The 24288-nt window shown below is 40.6% G+C and overlaps 1 protein-coding gene across 4 annotated transcripts in view; it reads right to left on the reverse strand.

Moving 5' to 3' along the window:
• Window positions 1-24288, reverse strand: part of LOC139766667 (DNA repair protein REV1-like) — a 195615-nt gene that overhangs the window by 14561 nt on the left and 156766 nt on the right. For all 4 annotated transcript variants that reach the window (XM_071695565.1, XM_071695563.1, XM_071695564.1 and 1 more), the window contains 4 exons: window positions 21305-21371; window positions 16549-17385; window positions 10919-11126; window positions 10158-10282 (listed from right to left, as the gene is read on the reverse strand). In XM_071695565.1, the coding sequence (XP_071551666.1) occupies window positions 10158-10282; window positions 10919-11126; window positions 16549-17385; window positions 21305-21371 (1237 nt within the window). The remainder of the gene's footprint in view (window positions 1-10157; window positions 10283-10918; window positions 11127-16548; window positions 17386-21304; window positions 21372-24288) is intronic.

Raw genomic sequence — 24288 nt, forward strand, 5'->3', positions numbered from 1 at the left:
CTGGCCACATCTCCTGCTTACATCTCTCTTTCTAAACCAGGTATTCCCAATCATCAGTCCTTTTTCAGCACACAAATCTAAAAGCTCTTCATCATTTCCATTTACAACACTGAACACCCCATGTACACCAATTACACCCTCTTCTGCCATATTACTCACCTTTGCATTCAAATCACCCAGTCTCGTGCATCAAAGCTGCTAACATACTCACTCAGCTGCTCCCAAAACACTTGCCTCTCATGATCTTTCTTCTCATGACTAGGTGCACAGGCACCAATAATCACCCATCTCTCTCCATCCACTTTCAGTTTTATCCATATCAATCTAGAGTTTACTTTTTTAAACTATCACATACTCCCACCACTCCTGCTTCAGGAATAGTGCTACTCCTTCCTTTGCTCTTGTCCTCTCACCAATCCCTGACTTTACTCCCAAGACATTCCCAAACCACTCTTTCCCTTTACCCTTAAGCTTCATTTCACTCAGGGCCAAAACATCCAGGCTCCTTTCCTCAAACATTCTACCTATCTATCCTTTTTTCTCATCTTGGTTACATCCAACACATTTAAACACTCCAATCTGAGCCTTCAAGGAGGATGAGCATTCCCCACATGACTCCTTCTGTTTCCCCTTTCAGAAAGTTAAAATACAAGGAGGGGAGGGTTCCTAGCTCCCCGCTCCCATCCCCTTAGTTGCCTTCTACGACAAGTGGGGAATGCATGGGAAGTATTTTTTCTCCCCTATCCCCAGGGATACATATATACTCATGTACATATTATGTACATATTAATACTTGCTCACCCTCATCCATTCCCAGCACTAGCCCACCACACAGGAAACAGCATCGCCACCCCGTGTCAGTGAGGTAGTGCCTGGAAACTGTTGAAAAAAGGCCACATCCACTCACACTCATTCTCTATCTGTCATGTGTAAAGCACCAAAACACAACTCTCTGTCCATGTCTAGGCCCACAGACATTTCCATGGTTTACCTGTGACATTTCACATGCACTGGTTCAGTCCACTGACAGCATGTTGGCCCCAGTATACCAAATCGTTCCAATTCACTTCCATGCACGCTTTTGACCCTCCTGCATGTTCAGGCCCCAATTGTTCAAACTTGTCTTCACTCCATCCTTCCACCTCCAATTTGGTCTCCTGCTTCACCTTGTTTTCTTCACCTCTGACATATATATCCTCTTTGTCAACTTTTCCTCATACATTCTCTCCTTCTTCACTTATTCTCTCCATATGTCCACACCATTTCAACACACCCCCTTCTGCTCTCTCAACCACACTCTTTTCATTATCTCACATCTCTCTCAGCCTTCCATTGCTTACTCGATCAAACCACCTCACGCCATACTGTCCTTAAACATTGCATTTCCAACACATCCAGCCCTATCCACAAAACCCTATCTATATCCCATGTCTCGAAACCATATAATATTGGTGGAACTTATATTCCTTCAAACATACCCATTTTTGCTCTCTGAGATAACGTTTTCTCTTTCCACACAAACTTTAACACTCCCAGTACCTTTGCTCCTTCCCCTACCATATGACACTTCTGCTTCCATGGTTCCATTCGCTGCCAAATCCACTCCCAGATATCTAAAATACTTCATTTCCTCCAATTTTTCTCCATTCAGACTTACATCCCAACTTGTCTCTTGACTCTGCTGAATCTAATAACCTTGCTCTTATTCACATTTACTCTCAAATTTCTCCTTTCATACACTCATCCAAACTCATGTCAACAATTTCTGCAGTTTCTCACACAAATCAGCCACCAGTGCTATATCAGCGGTGAACAACAATTGATTTACTTCCCAAACCCTCTAATCTGCAATGGACTGTACACTCACCCCTCTTTCCAAAACTTGCATTTATCTCCCTGACCACCCCATCCATAAACAAATTAAACAACCATGGGGACATCACACACCCCTGCCACAGACTGACCTTCAATAGGAACCAATCACTCTCTTCTCTTCCTACTAGCACTAATGCTCTCTTCATAAAAACTTCTCCCTGCTTATAAGAGCTTGCCTACCATAAAGTGTAGGCAAGCATCTCAATCAACCCTATCATATGCCTTCTCTAAATCCATAAGTCCCATATACAAATCCATCTGTTTTTCTGAGTATTTCTCACATCCATACTTCAAAGTAAACACCTGATCCACACATCCTTTACCACTTCTGAGACCACACTGCTCCTCCCCAGTCTGATGCTCTGTTCATGCCTTCATCCTCCCAATCAATAACCTCCCCTACAATTTTCTCGGTATACTCAACAAACTTACGCCTCCACAGCTTGAAAACACCTTTATCCCCTTTGCCTTTGTACAATGGCACTATACATGCATTCTGCCAATCCTCACGCAATTCACAATGATCCATACATACACTGAATATCCTTATCAACCAACTGACAATACAGTCACCACCCCCTTTCTGAAGATTCATTTGCAATACCATCCTCTCCCACTGCTTTGTCTAATTTCATCTTCTGCAAGGCTTTCACCACCTAATCTTTCTTCACTAAAACACTTCCCCTGACTCTCTTGCTTTGCATGCCACACTGACCAAAATATCCTACATCTGGGCACTCTCTCATCAAACACACTCAACAATCCTTCAAAATACTCACTCCACCACTACCTGTTATTGCTTCCCCCCTTACCCCCTTCACTGATGTTCCCATTTGTTCTCTTATCTTTCACACATTATTTACCTCCTTCAAAAACATCTTTTTATTCTCCCTAAAGTTTAATGATACTCTCTCACCCCAACTCTCATTTGCCTCTTTTTCAACCCTTGCACCTTCCTCTTGACCTGCCACTTTCTCTTATACATCTCCCAGTCATTTGCACTCCTTCAATGTAAACATTGTTCTTTATCTATTTATTTATTATACTTAACCGCCATCTCCCGCGTTAGTGAGGTAGTGCAAGGAAACAGAAAAGGAATAGCCCAACCCACCCACATACACACACACATCTTTTCTTTCTTTCATACTATTCGCCATTTCCCGCGTTAGCGAGGTAGCGTTAAGAACAGAGGACTGGGCCTTTGAGGGAATATTCTCATCTGGCCCCCTTCTCTGTTCCTTCTTTGGGAAAAAAAACAAAAAAAAACAAGAGGGGAGGATTTCCAGCCCCCCGCTCCCTTCCCTTTTAGTCGCCTTCTATGACACGCAGGGAATACGTGGGAAGTATTCTTTCCCCCCTATCCCCAGGGATATATATATTCTTTTCTTTCAAACTATTCGCCATTTCCCGCATTAGCAAGGTAGCGTTAAGAACAGAGGACTGGGCCTTTGAGGGAATACCCTCACCTGGCCCAATTCTCTGTTCCTTCTTTTGGAAAAAAAAAAAAAAAAATGGATGTTGGGGTGAAGAGGATGGTGAGAGTAAGTGAGCTTGAGAAGGAGACCTGTGTGAGGAAGTACCAGGAGAGACTGAGTACAGAATGGAAAAAGGTGAGAACAATGGAAGTAAGGGGATTGGGGGAGGAATGGGATGTATTTAGGGAATCAGTGATGGATTGCGCAAAAGATGCTTGTGGCATGAGAAGAGTGGGAGGTGGGTTGATTAGAAAGGGTAGTGAGTGGTGGTATGAAGAAGTAAGAGTATTAGTGAAAGAGAAGAGAGAGGCATTTGGACGATTTTTGCAGGGAAAAAATGCAATTGAGTGGGAGATGTATAAAAGAAAGAGACAGGAGGTCAAGAGAAAGGTGCAAGAGGTGAAAAAAAGGGCAAATGAGAGTTGGGGTGAGAGAGTATCATTAAATTTTAGGGAGAATAAAAAGATGTTCTGGAAGGAGGTAAATAAAGTGCATAAGACAAGGGAGCAAATGGGAACTTCGGTGAAGGGCGCAAGTGGGGAGGTGATAACAAGTAGTGGTGATGTGAGAAGGAGATGGAGTGAGTATTTTGAAGGTTTGTTGAATGTGTTTGATGATACAGTGGCAGATATAGGGTGTTTTGGTCGAGGTGGTGTGCAAAGTGAGAGGGTTAGGGAAAATGATTTGGTAAACAGAGAAGAGGTAGTGAAAGCTTTGCGGAAGATGAAAGCCGGCAAGGCAGCGGGTTTGGATGGTATTGCAGTGGAATTTATTAAAAAAGGGGGTGACTGTATTGTTGACTGGTTGGTAAGGTTATTTAATGTATGTATGACTCATGGTGAGGTGCCTGAGGATTGGCGGAATGCGTGCATAGTGCCATTGTACAAAGGCAAAGGGGATAAGAGTGAGTGCTCAAATTACAGAGGTATAAGTTTGTTGAGTATTCCTGGTAAATTATATGGGAGGGTATTGATTGAGAGGGTGAAGGCATGTACAGAGCATCAGATTGGGGAAGAGCAGTGTGGTTTCAGAAGTGGTAGAGGATGTGTGGATCAGGTGTTTGCTTTGAAGAATGTATGTGAGAAATACTTAGAAAAGCAAATGGATTTGTATGTAGCATTTATGGATCTGGAGAAGGCATATGATAGAGTTGATAGAGATGCTCTGTGGAAGGTATTAAGGATATATGGTGTGGGAGGAAAGTTGTTAGAAGCAGTGAAAAGTTTTTATCGAGGATGTAAGGCATGTGTACGTGTAGGAAGAGAGGAAAGTGATTGGTTCTCAGTGAATGTAGGTTTGCGGCAGGGGTGTGTGATGTCTCCATGGTTGTTTAATTTGTTTATGGATGGGGTTGTTAGGGAGGTAAATGCAAGAGTTTTGGAAAGAGGGGCAAGTATGAAGTCTGTTGGGGATGAGAGAGCTTGGGAAGTGAGTCAGTTGTTGTTCGCTGATGATACAGCGCTGGTGGCTGATTCATGTGAGAAACTGCAGAAGCTGGTGACTGAGTTTGGAAAAGTGTGTGGAAGAAGAAAGTTAAGAGTAAATGTGAATAAGAGCAAGGTTATTAGGTACAGTAGGGTTGAGGGTCAAGTCAATTGGGAGGTGAGTTTGAATGGAGAAAAACTGGAGGAAGTGAAGTGTTTTAGATATCTGGGAGTGGATCTGGCAGCGGATGGAACCATGGAAGCGGAAGTGGATCATAGGGTGGGGGAGGGGGCAAAAATCCTGGGGGCCTTGAAAAATGTGTGGAAGTCGAGAACATTATCTCGGAAAGCAAAAATGGGTATGTTTGAAGGAATGGTGGTTCCAACAATGTTGTATGGTTGCGAGGCGTGGGCTATGGATAGAGTTGTGCGCAGGAGGATGGATGTACTGGAAATGAGATGTTTGAGGACAGTGTGTGGTGTGAGGTGGTTTGATCGAGTGAGTAACGTAAGGGTAAGAGAGATGAGTGGAAATAAAAAGAGCGTGGTTGAGAGAGCAGAAGAGGGTGTTTTGAAGTGGTTTGGGCACATGGAGAGGATGAGTGAGGAAAGATTGACCAAGAGGATATATGTGTCGGAGGTGGAGGGAACAAGGAGAAGAGGGAGACCAAATTGGAGGTGGAAAGATGGAGTGAAAAAGATTTTGTGTGATCGGGGCCTGAACATGCAGGAGGGTGAAAGGAGGGCAAGGAATAGAGTGAATTGGAGCGATGTGGTATACCGGGGTTGACGTGCTGTCAGTGGATTGAAGCAGGGCATGTGAAGCGTCTGGGGTAAACCATGGAAAGCTGTGTAGGTATGTATATTTGCGTGTGTGGACGTATGTATATACATGTGTATGGGGGGGGTTGGGCCATTTCTTTCGTCTGTTTCCTTGCGCTACCTCGCAAAGGCGGGAGACAGCGACAAAGTATAATAAAAATAAAAAAAAAAAAAAATATATATATATATATATATATATATATATATATATATATATATATATATATATATATATGTGTGTGTGTATATATATATTTTTTTTTGCCGCTGTGTCCCGCGTTTGCGAGGTAGCGCAAGGAAACAGACGAAAGAAATGGCCCAACCCACCCCCATACACATGTATATACATACGTCCACACATGCAAATATACATACCTACACAGCTTTCCATGGTTTATATATATATATATATATATACATATGTTTGATGATAGAGTGGCAGATATAGGGTGTTTTGGTCAAGGTGGTGTGCAAAGTGAGAGGGTTAGGGAAAATGATTTGGTAAACAGAGAAGAGGTAGTAAAAGCTTTGCGGAAGATGAAAGCCGGCAAGGCAGCAGGTTTGGATGGTATTGCAGCGGAATTTATTAAAAAAGGGGGTGACTGTATTATTGACTGGTTGGTAAGGTTATTTAATGTATGTATGACTCATGGAACAATGGAAGTAAGGGGAGTGGGGGAGGAATGGGATGTATTTAGGGAATCAGTGATGGATTGCGCAAAAGATGCTTGTGGCATGAGAAGAGTGGGAGGTGGGCTGTTTAGAAAGGGTAGTGAGTGGTGGGATGAAGAAGTAAGAGTATTAGTGAAAGAGAAGAGAGAGGCATTTGGACGATTTTTGCAGGGAAAAAATGCAATTGAGTGGGAGAAGTATAAAAGAAAGAGACAGGAGGTCAAGAGAAAGGTGCAAGAGGTGAAAAAAAGGGCAAATGAGAGTTGGGGTGAGAGACTATCAGTAAATTTTAGGGAGAATAAAAAGATGTTCTGGAAGGAGGTAAATAGGGTGCGTAAGACAAGGGAGCAAATGGGAACTTCGGTGAAGGGCGTAAATGGGGAGGTGATAACAAGTAGTGGTGATGTGAGAAGGAGATGGAATGAGTATTTTGAAGGTTTGTTGAATGTGTCTGATGACAGAGTGGCAGATATAGGGTGTTTGGGTCGAGGTGGTGTGCAAAGTGAGAGGGTTAGGGAAAATGATTTGGTAAACAGAGAAGAGGTAGTAAAAGCTTTGCGGAAGATGAAAGCCGGCAAGGCAGCAGGTTTGGATGGTATTGCAGTGGAATTTATTAAAAAAGGGGGTGACTGTATTGTTGACTGGTTGGTAAGGTTATTTAATGTATGTATGACTCATGGTGAGGTGCCTGAGGATTGGCGGAATGCGTGCATAGTGCCATTGTACAAAGGCAAAGGGTATAAGAGTGAGTGCTCAAATTACAGAGGTATAAGTTTGTTGAGTATTCCTGGTAAATTATATGGGAGGGTATTGATTGAGAGGGTGAAGGCATGTACAGAGCATCAGATTGGGGAAGAGCAGTGTGGTTTCAGAAGTGGTAGAGGATGTGTGGATCAGGTGTTTGCTTTGAAGAATGTATGTGAGAAATACTTAGAAAAGCAAATGGATTTGTATGTAGCATTTATGGATCTGGAGAAGGCATATGATAGAGTTGATAGAGATGCTCTGTGGAAGGTATTAAGAATATATGGTGTGGGAGGCAAGTTGTTAGAAGCAGTGAAAAGTTTTTATCGAGGATGTAAGGCATGTGTACGTGTAGGAAGAGAGGAAAGTGATTGGTTCTCAGTGAATGTAGGTTTGCGGCAGGGGTGTGTGATGTCTCCATGGTTGTTTAATTTGTTTATGGATGGGGTTGTTAGGGAGGTAAATGCAAGAGTTTTGGAAAGAGGGGCAAGTATGAAGTCTGTTGGGGATGAGAGAGCTTGGGAAGTGAGTCAGTTGTTGTTCGCTGATGATACAGCGCTGGTGGCGGATTCATGTGAGAAACTGCAGAAGCTGGTGACGGAGTTTGGTAAAGTGTGTGGAAGAAGAAAGTTAAGAGTAAATGTGAATAAGAGCAAGGTTATTAGGTACAGTAGGGTTGAGGGTCAAGTCAATTGGGAGGTGAGTTTGAATGGAGAAAAACTGGAGGAAGTGAAGTGTTTTAGATATCTGGGAGTGGATCTGTCAGCGGATGGAACCATGGAAGCGGAAGTGGATCATAGGGTGGGGGAGGGGGCGAAAATTTTGGGAGCCTTGAAAAATGTGTGGAAGTCGAGAACATTATCCCGGAAAGCAAAAATGGGTATGTTTGAAGGAATAGTAGTTCCAACAATGTTGTATGGTTGCGAGGCGTGGGCTATGGATAGAGTTGTGCGCAGGAGGATGGATGTGCTGGAAATGAGATGTTTGAGGACAATGTGTGGTGTGAGGTGGTTTGATCGAGTAAGTAACGTAAGGGTAAGAGAGATGTGTGGAAATAAAAAGAGCGTGGTTGAGAGAGCAGAAGAGGGTGTTTTGAAATGGTTTGGGCACATGGAGAGAATGAGTGAGGAAAGATTGACCAAGAGGATATATGTGTCGGAGGTGGAGGGAACGAGGAGAAGAGGGAGACCAAATTGGAGGTGGAAAGATGGAGTGAAAAGGATTTTGTGTGATCGGGGCCTGAACATGCAGGAGGGTGAAAGGAGGGCAAGGAATAGAGTGAATTGGAGCGATGTGGTATACAGGGGTTGACGTGCTGTCAGTGGATTGAATCAAGGCATGTGAAGCGTCCGGGGTAAACCATGGAAAGCTGTGTAGGTATGTATATTTGCGTGTGTGGACGTGTGTATGTACATGTGTATGGGGGGGGTTGGGCCATTTCTTTCGTCTGTTTCCTTGCGCTACCTCGCAAACGCGGGAGACAGCGACAAAGTATAAAAAAAAAAAAAAAAAAAAAAAAAAATGACTCATGGTGAGGTGCCTGAGGATTGGCGAAATGCGTGCATAGTGCCATTGTACAAAGGCAAAGGGGATAAGAGTGAGTGCTCAAATTACAGAGGTATAAGTTTGTTGAGTATTCCTGGTAAATTATATGGGAGGGTATTGATTGAGCAGGTGAAGGCATGTACAGAGCATCAGATTGGGGAAGAGCAGTGTGGTTTCAGAAGTGGTAGAGGATGTGTGGATCAAATGTTTGCTTTGAAGAATGTATGTGAGAAATACTTAGAAAAGCAAATGGATTTGTATGTAGCATTTATGGATCTGGAGAAGGCATATGAAAGAGTTGATAGAGATGCTCTGTGGAAGGTATTAAGAATATATGGTGTGGGAAGCAAGTTGTTAGAAGCAGTGAAAAGGTTTTATCGAGGATGTAAGGCATGTGTACGTGTAGGTAGAGAGGAAAGTGATTGGTTCTCAGTGAATGTAGGTTTGCGGCAGGGGTGTGTGATGTCTCCATGGTTGTTTAATTTGTTTATGGATGGGGTTGTTAGGGAGGTGAATGCAAGAGTTTTGGAAAGAGGGGCAAGTATGAAGTCTGTTGTGGATGAGAGAGCTTGGGAAGTGAGTCAGTTGTTGTTCGCTGATGATACAGCGCTGGTGGCTGATTCATGTGAGAAACTGCAGAAGCTGGTGACTGAGTTTGGTAAAGTGTGTGAAAGAAGAAAGTTAAGAGTAAATATGAATAAGAGCAAGGTTATTAGGTACAGTAGGGTTGAGGGTCAAGTCAATTGAGAGGTAAGTTTGATTGGAGAAAAACTGGAGGAAGTAAAGTGTTTTAGATATCTGGGAGTGGATCTGGCAGCGGATGGAACCATGGAAGCGGAAGTGGATCATAGGGTGGGGGAGGGGGCAAAAATCCTGGGAGCCTTGAAGAATGTGTGGAAGTCGAGAACATTATCTCGGAAAGCAAAAATGGGTATGTTTGAAGGAATAGTGGTTCCAACAATGTTGTATGGTTGCGAGGCGTGGGCTATGGACAGAGTTGTGCGCAGGAGGGTGGATGTGCTGGAAATGAGATGTTTGAGGACAATGTGTGGTGTGAGGTGGTTTGATCGAGTAAATAACGTAAAGGTAAGAGAGATGTGTGGAAATAAAAAGAGCGTGGTTGAGAGAGCAGAAGAGGGTGTTTTGAAATGGTTTGGGCACATGGAGAGAATGAGTGAGGAAAGATTGACCAAGAGGATATATGTGTCAGAGGTGGAGGGAACGAGGAGAAGTGGGAGACCAAATTGGAGGTAGAAAGATGGAGTGAAAAAGATTTTGTGTGATCAGGGCCTGAACATGCAGGAGGGTGAAAGGAGGGCAAGGAATAGAGTGAATTGGATCGATGTGGTATACCGGGGTTGACGTGCTGTCAGTGGATTGAATCAGGGCATGTGAAGCGTCTGGGGTAAACCATGGAAAGCTGTGTAGGTATGTACATTTGCGTGTGTGGACGTATGTATATACATGTGTATGGGGGTGGGTTGGGCCATTTCTTTCGTCTGTTTCCTTGCGCTACCTCGCAAACGCGGGAGACAGCGACAAAGAAAAAAAAAAAAAACTACTGATCAGTTCCTCAAGGTGTTCAGTAGCATGAACTTACTCTACCCGGAAGCTGTCCAGTCATGATACAGGTCAGGGTTATTTGTCCCTCAGCTTCTGCCTTATGAGGGTCTATCTTCCCCCAACGACCTCTTTTCCCCATAGTGCCTCTACGATGAGTTGTTTCTGAAAATCAAAATATCTTCTAAGTACATACAAGTCAAACATTAAAATAAGCAAACCCTCGATTTAACAGACCACAATATGACAGATTTTGGATTCAACAAACCAGGCAAATAATAATACATTAACTAATAATAATTTGAAAAATTAAAAAACAACCATAAATTTCAAACACTGCACCATGCACATTTCATATCACATTTTTGGTAGCATAGGGGTATTACTGCTTTGTTTTGGTCTCAGTCTGCCACAAAATATCATGTGGTAAGGTTGTATACAGAGAATTGCAACCTTATTCATAAAAATTTTTTGCAATACTTAGAAGTCAAAATGGCATCAAGTGATAGGGGGGTTAAATGAAAGCATGTGAACTGTATATTGTATTACTGTACACTGTATGAAAAATGGCCTAGAGGTTATACTTGATTCGATGGACTTTCAGTATTAATGGACACCCCCTCCACCTAATTAGTCCCTGAAATCAAGGGTTTACTGTATCAAAGCTCCCATGTAAGGCTGAGTCACCTTGCTGTCAGTGTATGACTGTGCCTATAGAACGTTCTCCAGATTATAAAGCAAAAAGGTAACTCTGAAAATTATGCATGACTACCAAAATAACAAAACCAGTTGAGAAAATACCTGCCCTACGACTCCTCTTGTCTTTACTCGGTGATCCTTGACTCCTCTGGTCTTTACTCGGTGATCCTGTCAAGTTTTGATCAGTTAGGAAAGAGGGTGCTGCAGCATCTGTGGACACCGCCACTGCTGCCTGCTTTTGACGCTCAAAATCTAGACGCAGCTCTTCTCTAAGCTCCTCTGGTATTGCTTCTAGAAAACTTGAATCCACCTTTAACAATACTAATAATAATTAGTGAATCAAATTCATGAAAAAAGTGAAAGCAATGGATATACGCATAAACACAACTGTTAAACTTTTCGTTCTCCTTGTAATACTTCTAAGATACCTGAATTCATCTATAACAGTAAAATCATCATTGAAGCAAATCTGTGGGAAATGTAGTTATGAAGTGCCAAAATCTCTCCAGGCTTTGCCCAATGAACCATGAGATATATCTCAGACCTCCGAGGTCTAGAAAACTCTTCATTCTCATCTTCCAAGTGAGATTAATGCCTCAACCCTTTGTTCACCACCTTATAGGCAGATTGCAGCATGGATCAGATTGTGTCTGTCTTCTGACCCATCAACTACCTTCACTGTGCAACGGTGTTATAATCCCCTTTGTCATTGGGAAAATTCACCTCATCATTCTCGGAAAAACAGATGTAAACCCAAAGGCGGTCAATCTGGCCTTTCTTCACCTGTTCCCTGGCGCTATCTCACTTAGGTAGGGAGGAGAGATTGGGTGTGGAGGGGAAAGGAAGAGGATGTATATATTATTTTTTCCTTTCTTTCATGCATTTGTGGTGTTTCCTATGGGATGGGCTGGTGTTGGGAAAGGATGATGGCAAGCAAATATGAATGAGTACATATATATATATATATATATATATATATATAACAGAGTGAACTGGAACGATGTGGTATACCGGGGTCGACGTGCTGTCAATGGATTGAACCAGGGCATGTGAAGCGTCTGGGGTAAATCATGGAAAGTTTTGTGGGGCCTGGATGTGGAAAGGGAGCTGTGGTTTCAGTGCATTATACATATGTGACAGCTAGAGACTGAGTGTGAACAAATATGGCCTTTGTTGTCTTTTCTTAGCACTACCTTGCACACATGCGAGGGGAGGGGTTTTCATTTCATGTGTGGCGGGGTGGCGATGGGAATGAATAAGGGCAGACAGTATCAATCATGTACATGTGTATATATGTATATGTCTGTGTGTGTATATATATATGTATACGTTGAGATGTATAGTATGTATATGTGTGTGTGTGGACGAGTATGTATATACATGTGTATGTGGGTGGGTTGGGCTATTCTTTCGTCAGTTTCCTTGCGCTACCTCACTAACACAGAAGACAGCGACAAAGTATAACAATAAATAAAATATCATATCTTTATAAATATTTTACATTTTTATAAATATTTACTTCTATTTATCATACTTTGTCGCTGTCTCCCGCGTTAGCGAGGTAGCACAAGGAAACAGACAAAAGAATGGTCCAACCCTTTCTCAATCAAATCAAACCACTGCACACCGAACACTGTCCTCAAACATTATATTTCCAACACATCCACCCTCCTCCATACAACCCTATCTATAGCCCATGCCTGGCAGCCATATAATATTGTAGGAACTATTATTCATTCAAACATACCCATTTTTTGCTCTCTGAGATGATGTTCTCTCCTTCCACACATTCTTCATTGCTCCCAGAACCTTCTCCCCCTCCCCTCCCACATCCTATGACTCACTTCCACAGATGGATTTGTATGTGACATTTATGGATCTAGAGAACGCATATGACAGGGTGGATAGAGATGCTTTGTGGTAGGTCTTAAGAGTATATGGTGTGGGAGTAAGCTATTTGAAGCAGTAAGAAGGCATGTGTACGAGAAGGAAGAGAGGAGACTAATTGGTTCCCAGTGAAGGTTGGTCTGTGACAGAGGTGTGTGATGTCCCCATGTTGTTTAATCTGTTTATGGATGGGGTAGTTAGGAAGGTAAATGCATGAGTTTTGGAGAGAGGAGCAAATATGCAGTCTGTTGGGGATGAGAGGGCCTAGGAAGTGAGTCATTTGTTCGCCGATGATACAGCACTGGTGGATGATTTGAGTGAGAAACTGCAGAAGCTGGTGACTGAGTTTGGAAATGTGTGTGAAAAGAGAAAGTTGAGAGTAAATGTGAATAAGAGCAAGGTTATTAGGTTCAGCAGGGATGAGGGACAAGTTAGTTGGGATGTGTCTGAATGGAGAAAAATTAGAGGAAGTGAAGTGTTTTAGATATCTGGAAGTGGACTCAACAGCAAATGGAACCATGGAAGTGATGAATAGGGTTGAAGGTCAACAGCAATTGTTACAGTTTTTCTAAATGACTGGCATGTATAGGAGGGACCCTTAGATGTAATTATGATGATAGGGGCAATTGGTGAGATGTCTGACCACTTCTTGGTGGAGGTAAGGATGAAAATTTCTGGAGGCTTTTGGAAAAGAGGAAATGAAATGGATGGGAGAGGGTGGTGAAAAAGAGTGAGCTTGGAAGAGAGACATGTGTGAGAAAATATCAGGAGAGACTGAGTGATGAATGGCAAAAGATGAGAGTAAACAAAAATGGTGGTAAGGTCACGAAATAGAAGATATTTAGGGAAACAATACTTATATGTGTGGGAGAAGTGTGTCACATGCAGATGGTGGGATGAGGGAGTGTGAGAAAGGATAATGAGTGGTGTGATAAAGAAATCAAAATGATAGTCAAAGAGAAAATAGAGGTTCATGGTTGTTATCTGCAGGGAGGATGTGATTGGGAGGTGTACAAGAAGTAGAGGGAGGTCAAGAGAAGGTGCAGAGGCTGAAAAATAGGGCATAAGAACACTGGGTTGACAAAGTATTGACAACATTCAGAGAATATAAGATGATGTTTTGGAGGGAGAACAAGAGAAGAAATCAGAACATCACTGAAAGGAGCAGATGATAATGAGGTACCAGGTGAAGGTGAAAGGCACAATGTTCTCAATAGTGTTATGAGCACTATCCAAGCTCTATTATTTGAAGTGAAAACCAGTCTCATTAAACCCATGGTGACAGATAGTTCAGACATGGATATCTATCAGTTCTGGAATGAAAGAAGCCAGCAAGCCATAGCCAGCTTTTGTTGTGGTCCCAAGAATAATGAGGTGCGTCTCTAATGGCAACATAGGAATGATGACATCATCTTTGAGTGGAGGTTTCTGATTGTTCAGGAAGTGGATCTAGGCTGAATCACATTTGTAACTACCTAACAGTTGGTTAAAAAAGGCTAAGAGGCACTAACCTTACCAGTACAAATGAGGTTAAGAAGTTTCTAACCCCAAGACTTTAGAGAAATCTCTTTAGGCTCACACGACAAACCAACCTTAGAGAGAAAGTACAAAATAATGTAAGTACAAGCACTTAAGCACTAAAGCAAACAAAAGGAGTCCTTTGGAATCTTTTAAATATTCATGAACAAGGTAAAAGCTGCTGATGATGTGGAGTGCAAGTGTTTGAACAAGTGAAAGAATGTACTACAAGTTAGAATGAGTTGCACATGTCATGTCCCTATCACTGCAGTTCTAAAGATAGATGGTAATACTGGAAAAAGAAAGGAGAGTAAATGATGGGAGTGAAAAGCTGATATAATTTTGCTGAAAGAAAACTCAGTACAGTAAAACTTCTGTTTTCTGTAATTTGAGACAACAAAATGCTCAGATCAACGTTTTTCAATTTCAGTTGGCAAACTTCCAAAATCTCAAAAAAATTGAAAATTAAAAAGATACTTAAAATCAATTCAAATCACACGTGCACTGCACCCTAGGAGTAGAGTACTCACCACCCAGTGCTTTGTGCACTGGTGATTGTTTGCTGTCTCCCATGTGCTCTATGTGCTGTGCTGTATACTGGTCTTGTACATTGGTGTATTTTGTGCATCCTTGTTACTATTGTGGACAATGCCCTTTCAAGTGTCATCAGCAACTGCCTGACAGCTCCTTGAAGCCGTCAAAGTTTTGAGCCTTAAAACGATGGAATTGTGCAAGAGGAAGACTAAGGGCGAGTCCAAGGAACTACTTATGAAAGACTTCACCAATGGTATGAAGACTATTTATAACATTATCAAGCAGCACAAGATTGTGGCATTTACTAGTGCTTATTGCTTATGTATACAAGAAAATCCTCGATGTAAAATATTTACCAATGGGTAAAAATATTTTAAAACGTGTGTGGTAAAAAGTGCACCAAAGCTTCAGGAGCTCTGGCAGGTGAAATCGGCTCAGGTCCTGAGTAGAGCGCACCATATTCCCTCCAGCGGGTCATTCTCACAGTTACCTACAATGTATGCAGATCTGTGCTATTTGTGCAATCTGGGTATACCTGCTAATGTGATTTTCCTACACCCCTGTGTTTGTGTTTGTAAATAAGGGATCAAGCAACATCTCCAGAATCAGAAGTTAAAACAGAAAGGTACCTCTTTGATCTTGGAAATGAAGCTGGAAATCTTATGACATGCTGATGCTGGTGATGGAGCATCCGCCCAGTAGAAAGTGCGTTACAACTTTGTTGAAGGTTGACAGGTGGAATAAGCAAGGGTCCTGGACCAAGCATGCCACGTTCCTACCAGTGAGTGAGTTACTCTCACAGTTACCACCATTACGTAAGGATCTGTGCTGCTTGTGTGATTTGGGTATATCTGCTAATGTGATTCTCCTGCAACCCACTGTATTTGTGTTTGTTAATATGGCATCTAATTGTCCAACATCTACTTAGAACCAGCAATTAAAAGGAAAACAACCTCTCTGCCCTTAGAAATGAAGCTAAAAATCTTACGAGGGAGTGTCACCACTTAGGCATGCTTATAGCTTGGATGAATCTACAATCTGCAACATAAAGAAGAATGCAGAAAAAATTCAAAGTGCTGTGGTCAACAACTTAGCTGACTGTCAAGGTAACTACAAAGGGTAGAAATCCACTTATGGAGGGAGAAAATGCTCTAATTATGCATAGAGTATGAGATGAATGAGAAAAGCAGCCTTAGTAACCCTTAGCTCATGTCTAAATCTCTAAGATTTATGAGTGTTTATGTGAAGAAGACAATGTAGCTGGGCCAGAGCCATTTTAATAAAGTAAAGGATGGCAAGATAAATCTATTCGATGTCAGAAGTTCCATGATGTGAAAGTAACAGGAGAATCTGCCAGTGATATATGTGATTTCTCTATGCACAATGTTTTTCAGAACATACCCCTGCATAAATCGAGTGATGGACAGTTTCTGAATTATTCAATATATTAAAGACAGAATTCCAATAACTGGTATTTTGGTATCTGAAACAGCTGGTTTCCCCATACATTTTGGACAACATCAGATCTATTGTATATTGGGTGGGAGTGTAAAATATGAAACATTCATTGAATAGAAACAGGCTGCAGACACTGTTACTGTATATGGCATTAACAACTCCAGAAGTCCTAATCTCATCATGAGTAAGAGAAGGTTGTCTAGCAAGGGTGGTCTTATTAAGTTAAGACCCCTGTCGGATAATTCTTCTCATCCATGAAGGTGCCATCTCAGAATAATGGGAGATGGGATGCAACATGTTAGCATAAGGTCTATTCACTGGAAATGCATACTTACCTGAGAAAAACTGGTAATGAGTGCTTCATCCTGAACATCTGAAACAAATGATGAGTTACTGTCTCCATCTACTGTCACTAAATTTGCAGTCTGCCTGGTAGCTATAATCTCACTGGAGTTATTATAACTGTTTCTATTCATTTCCTGTATTGTGCTTTTTACCCTCTCCTTACTAGTTTTACTTTCAGTTTCAATTTCCTCTAAACCATTTTCCCCATCTGACATAGAGGTATTTTCTCTTAATACATCTTTTCTATCATTCCTATAAACAACCATAGGGATAGACTTGCTGGCTGATTCTTGGTTCTGTGTTTTTCTAGGAAGACCTATATAACCAGATGTGCTTGGCTTTGGTTCATCATCAATGAGCACTTCATCTTTACTAACACCACCATCAACTGATGGAATAATGTAGCCCTCCTGCTTATACTCAGCAATCACTTGGTCTCTTATATCATCAGGAAGAGCATTTAGAACTTCAAGGTCAATGCTACCTTTCCCTTCTGCCTCAGTTTTGCTTACTGATGGTACTTGCTCATCAGCAACTGACAAATCTTGACCTGTGTTCAGTCCTGGTAGAGTATGAAGTGTCTGTGGGGGGCCAACCCCAGTTCTTTCGGGATGCAACTTAGAACTTCCGTTGGCTGAATCCATCAGATCTTTAACATCTGTATTAGACAGCTGATGCTTCTCTGGAGAGTCACGAAGCTTGGTGTTTGAGCTGAGGCTCATCTTGGTTTTGTTACTCTTAGCTGCTAACAAAAAACTTTTGATGGACAACCCACAAGAAGATCCAGAACCACCAGATGGACCATGGTGCCCCTCCAGACGTGATACCTAAATAAGATAAAATTGAAAAAATAAATTCTTTTTTACAGTAGCTGAGACATATTTGAAATGCTCAATCATTCTCAAGGATATATTGCCTCTATCCAGTTTATGTCTTTCACTAAAAGATGTGAACCATACTACATTATTCAAAAAGATATATCAAACAGTGATGATCACAAGAACATGTCAGAACAGACAATCATGGTGGTGGTACAATCAACAAATTTAAGAAAATCATCACCAAATATACATTCCTTAGAGCCATTGTCACATTCACCAATGTACTACTGTTTCTTATCACAGTATTTTGAGGGTTGGGCAAGTGATCAAATTTGTGTGTTTCTATGTTACTGTTACCTGGGTTCCAGTTGCTTCTTAAATTATGATCTATAATATTACATTCTTAAATGAAATAACTTTATAAATGAAGTCATATTACAATAATTTCCATAAAATTCATGTGACTTTATACTGAAGGTATTGTGAAAGGTAGAATGGAGAGGTAAAAGTACTGGCAAGCAAGAAGATGAATAAAAAAAAATGCACGGAGGAGTATGAAAGGAAGGTAACTGAAAGTTTATATGAAACAGCTGTGAATAAAGGAATGCAGCTGTGTGTGAATGAGGTGTCTAAAATGTTTAGAGAAATACTATCAAAGATTGTAGAGTTGGCAGTTGGAGACAAAGTAGTGAGATACAGGAATAAAAAGGGCAATGCATGGTGGACAGAAGACATTAGAAATGCTGTGGAAGAGAAGAAAAAGGAATACAGTAGATTGCTCAACAGAATGTACCAGTGGAAGTTCAGCAAAGGAGGAAAGAATACAAAATATATAAGCAGAATGTTAAGACCATATCAGCACAAACTCTTTTGCTCTCTTGACCACACTCTTTTAGTTATCACACTTCTCTCTTACCCTGTCATTACATATTATCCTCAAAAATTTCATTATAACACCCCCACTCTCCTGTGCATATCTTCATCTATAGCCCATAACTTCCACCTATATAACATTGTTGGAACTGCTAAACGGTCCTGATAGCATCCATCCTCGTGTAATGAAAGAGCATGCATCTGAACTAGCACGTGCTCACTCATCTGTTATGTTTCTGTTTAAAAACCAGAACTTTTTCTTGGAAGCATGTGTTGGTAAATCCCATCCCTAAGAACTAATGTCCTATTACTATGACATCCACACATTCCAAAGTCTGTAAATCCCCCCTCAACTACAACATCCTTAGACATCTTGAATCTCACTATCTTCTCTCTCATCACCAGCATGGTTTCCGTAAGGAAAGATCCACTGGTGATAATCTTTCCTATCTTTCTAATGTCTAGTCATCATCCTGAAAGCTTTTGGGGAATCTTATGTAGTTGCCCCTGATATATCCAAAGCTAGTGACAAGGTGTGCCATCACAGTCTCATCTCTCAGCTCCCCTCCACTAGCTTCCCTCCTTCACTTTGCTCCCTCATATCTAGCTTCCTCTCTGGTTGATACATCTCTATGGTTGCTGGCGGATCAGCCTCGACATTTTTCGCCAATAACAGCAGTGTCCCCCAAAGTTCTGCTGTCTCCTGCACTTATTCTTCTTTTCATTTTCCAGAAACCAAATGCACTCATAAGCTGACGACCTGAAACCACATTCTTCCACGTCCTTCAACTCTACTCCCTCTTCTCTCACTTAATCTACATCTCATTACATTACAATTTCCTCAATAAATTCAGACTTGGACAGGATATCTCAAATAACCAAATGCACTCATATGCTGATGACCTGAAACCACATTCTTCCACGTCCTTCAACTCTACTCCCTCTTCTCTCACTTAATCTACATCTCATTACAATGCAATTTCCTCAATAAATTCAGACTTGGACAGGATATCTCAGTGGGGTGAACAAATTCTGGTTAAGTTTGAAGCCTCCAAGACCCTGTTACTACCTATTCATCTATCAAAAATTCCTCACAACTTTCCTCTCTCCTTTATTGGTTCTGTAATTCCACCTCTTGACTCAATAAACATACCTGGGATTACTGTAGCATCAACTCTTTCTTGTAAACCCCACATTACAGAACCAGTTAAGTCTGCCTCAAGAAACTGCGAGTCCTGCTTAGGTGTCGAAATTTCTTTCTCTTGAACAGATGCTCTGATCATAAAAAGGACTGATCTATCCTTGTATGGAGTACAGCTCTTACGACTAGGGAGGGTCTAGCTCTGCATCCTTAATTGACTGAGTTGAATTAAAAGTAGTCTGACTTATAAACTTTCCCAAGCTAACTTCAAAACTTGACCCACTTGCCCTACAACACAATTCTGGTTCACTTTCCCTTTTCCATAGGTATTTCTTTGGTTTTTGCTCCTGAGAGCTGGTTGCTTATGTGCCCCCACCACAAGCAATACTGTGCAATTCTTGACAAGCTGCTGCATAACATGATTACTGTGTGGCCACTGGCAACTCAGTGGTGAGCTATTTTGATATTTGTTTCTTTTCCTATACCTTGAAGCTTTGAAACTCTCTAACCTCTCATGTCTTTCCCAATAACTACAACCTGGCACATTTTGAAAGACAGGTTTTTCATTTCCTACAAATTAGTAAATACTTTTCCTTGTCTCTTAATTTTCCCTTTCATCAACCTCTCTATATTTCAATAAAGGCCCAACCTTGAAGTGGCTTTTTGTTCATGACTGGAGCCTCCAATGTAAAAGAAAAAAAGAATCTTCAAACAAACCCGATTTTGCCTCCCTAGATAACATCCTCTCTTATCACATATTCCTCAATGCTCCCAGAACTTACACCCCCTCATCTACCCTATGGTTCACTTCTGCTTCCATAGTTCCATTTGCCACCATGTTCACTCCCAGATATCTAAAAACTTCCCTCTCTCCAAATTTTCTCCATTCAAACTCACAACCCAACTAACCTGTCCCTCTATCTTGCTTCTATTCGCATTTACTCCCAACTTTCTCCTCTCACACACTCTCCCAAACTCAGTCACCAATTCCTGCAGTTTCTCATTTGTATCTTCCAACATTGCTGTGACATCAATATACATCAATTGGTTCATTTCCCAGGCCCCCTGATCCCCTACAGACTGCACATTTGTGCCCCCTCTCTAAGACTTGTATTCAACTCCTTCACCAACCCCTCCATAAATATATCAAACAGCCAAGGTGACAATGAACACCTCTTCCACAGACCAATCTTCACTTGGAACAACTCACTCTCCTCTCCTCCTATTCATACCCATGCCTTAGACCCTTGATAAAAAACTTCTCGCTGCTAGCAGCTTTCCTTCTACACCATATATTCTTAAGACCTTCCACAAAACATCTCTATCAAATATTTTCATAAGAGGTCACACTCAAGAGAAAAGAGAGACAGGATGCATAAGGGACCAGCAAGATCAAACATGAGTTATAATGTGTTTGTGGAGTGATTTTAGGTCCGATATGCTTCCCTACAATACCAGTGATTGCAAGATATTAATTCACAAGAAAAATAATGGTTTTGATATATTTTGTACACCTTTCCACTGATCAGATTTTCTTTTCTGTGTATATATACTGAATGTAAGCCTGAAAATCCAATGAGACCCAAAAGTGCTAATACTGAGGTATTGGTCTACATTATTTCAGTTTGAGAAAAAAGTGTATCGTAATATGCCTTACACACAGTCTGGAACATATCTCCATTCATGCTATGTTAAAAGTGATTTCCTAAATATGAAATGAATCTATACCCCAGTATAAACCTGTATCATAAGTTTATAATTTACCTTTACATGTTTAACATTGGCCTACTGATGAGATCTTAAATGATTAAAAAACTCTGTCTCAACCAATCTTTATAAGTTAAATGATGAAAAACTCTATCTCAATCAATCTTTACGCAGAAAGCAATAATGAAAAAATTAAGAATTCACCTGAATTCCAACTCCCCTGAAGTCCTGTGGATGAGCCTTCACTTGACGTAGTAAAGATAATGTCTCCCTGTAAATATTGTAAGTATAATCATAGTAACACTTCCACAAAAATGAAAACAATTAATACCAAAAAAGATAATTCTACAAAAGACAGTATATATAAACACACTTTCATTTTGCGAGATTTTCCACTGGAATTTGAACCAAATACAGCTGTATCAATTCCTAACTCAGTCTCTGGTTACTCACACAAAGCTTACTTCACGGAAAAAGATTTCTCTTCAATCTTTCTTCACATGCTAACACATGTCAACAAGATTACTACCTTGTTGCACACAATTCAGCCTGTGCAATGAACATGGACCACGATAAGAGTAAAAGAGAGTCATTATTCCTTTCAGCAATTGCTCCCCTCTAAGCTGGTACATAAATTCACAGGTGCTTCCAAAAAATGGGTGGTCTTCAGATAAAGGGAAAAACTATTTCTTATAAAATGAAAGAGCATCAAATAATAAAAACAACAACAGAAAAACAAGTAGGCAGCAACTCACCCTTGAAGAAATATAATACTTCTGACAGGGGTGCACTGCTGAGAGAGCCCCAAGAACTACAAGGTCTGGTGTTAACATACTTTGACTGTCACTACCTCATTTATGTAATGTTCTAATTCTCATGGATCTTTCTATCATCAAATAGATTATGATTTGGATAGCTACATTCTTCATTATTACAGAGAATATACATTTGGTGGCCTACTGTAACATCTCCATGGCATGGCAGAAAGGTAAATGAAATACTCATTTGTAAATGTTGTATAAGAAGACTTTAGGCATCTTTCAACAGTAATATAGATCAGTTGAAGTTTGTCTGTTGGTGGGGAACCATGGATTGTAGATCCATGAGGTCCCTCTACTGAATGAGAGGTATAGTTTAATGAATAAAGAGTCTATGGAGCTTTGCTACAGATGGCAGGTATGGGTTTCAGTGCATTATACATGACAAGAAAGGACATATATAAATGAAGCTGGTGTTTACCTACCCTTGATTCTACCTCACTAATGTAGGTGAGGCAACTATGAAATAAAAATGAAAGACAAATAACAGCTATTAATCACCAGGTGTTAACAAAGAGCCCAAATCATCCTCAAACACATACTCCGGTTCAGCCAAATCAGAGAAAGGGACAGAAAATATGCTAGCCCTCAGCTGATTTAGTCCATAGGGCTACAAGATACACAAGGGTAAGAAGGGGAGAAAAGGCAAGATTTACACACTGAGAAAATTCAATATCTCAAGATTATTCACTTTTCACATTGCTCATACTAATATTACTAAAGCCCTATACTTGAATAGGAGGTCCAAAACATTAGGACAAGGAAAGTACTCTAAAAAAATTAATTTTTCACAACTAAGCTGATGAGAAAGAATGAAAGCATTATTATAATCATGAAAACAATAATTTAGGCAATCCTGAAGTTGATATAAATGATTTTACAACTTTGAAGCTGATAAAAAAAATTATGTTGACGAATGAAAAACTATTTCTCTCCAGGACAATGTTTCAAGAGCTTTGAGAGAATCTCTAGCATCCCCACGGGTAGAAATCTCTAACCTCCTACCTTCTAGTGGGATATGCCTCTCATCTCTTGTTAATAGCCTGCTGACCTGGCACACATCTGTCCACCAACCAATCAGCAACCTCTATGTAGCAATGACATCATTGCCCCAATGGCCATCACACCAGTACTGACTTGCCTCATGATTCTCGGAACACAGACATCACCCACAATTAAACCTTATGAAGAAAGCATAAGCTCTGAGGAGATCTGATTTTGAAAAAAAAATTCTTTACATCAGAGATTCAACTGCTATACGTAACGATGTGATGTTAAGAGGTAAGATATAATACTTTCAAATACCCACCACTAGATATGGTAAATGTAAAGGCTATTTATGCCTTCAAATCAATGTTAGACAAATACTTCAATGATATCTGTTGTCAGTGGATAGCTCTTCTTCAAAAAAGAGTAATACATCTTCTACTACATATCTATATTTCAGAATCCATTTTCAGTAAGGAAGTTTCCATCTAGAGTATGCAACTTTCCCCTATCACACTTTCCTACATGGTAGTACATTTTCTCCATACTATATTGTTTCAGAGCTTTTCTTCTGCCAGCAACTGAGTTCAAGAAAGAGGTGCAGGGGAGGTGCTTTCCGTTCTACTACCTTGTTTATCACTGCATATAGCCTCATCATGGACCATCACGTCCCCTGTTATTTGTTTTTCCCATGTATGTCCATGCGCCCTGACCAATGTGAACAGCAACAATAAACAGAAAATTGTGTGCACCCTGACCAATGTGAACAGCAACAATAAACACAAAATTTTGTGCTAACCTCCACATCTTTTCTTTCAATTTTGTATTCGTGTACAGACTGTTTAATACCCCATAATTTACAGCAATCCTGTTTACTGTATTTCCCACGTATATTTTTAGCATCTTGCAGCATCTAACTTAATAAACCTTAAATCATTATCATTAACTAGTAAGGCAATCATCACTCTTTCATAAGTTCTAATATCCTGTAAGCCAAGCCCCTCTCTTTAAGAGGTGACAGACTTCCATATAAGATGAGTTAGTCCCGGGTATTTACCATGACAAAATAACCAGTACTGGACAAACACAGCCAATAACACCCCATGAATCTTGCATGGCTGGCCAAAATACTTGACCCATATATCTTGTACTGAAAATGCAGAACACCCTCCAAATAGTATTATCACACATTCTCATAAAAATTTAACACTGGGACTATAATGTGATTACATGATTAAGTGACAAGCAAACTAACATATACAATTATTCCATAAAAGTCTTAAGCACTAGTATTGGGTCTTTAATTCATCTAGATACAAATATGATAAGTATAACTAATGTTAATGGATACTGAAAGTATGCTTCTTTAACTGTTTAATAATT

Source organism: Panulirus ornatus, chromosome 58 (genome assembly GCF_036320965.1).
Source record: "Panulirus ornatus isolate Po-2019 chromosome 58, ASM3632096v1, whole genome shotgun sequence".
NCBI lineage: Eukaryota > Metazoa > Arthropoda > Malacostraca > Decapoda > Palinuridae > Panulirus > Panulirus ornatus.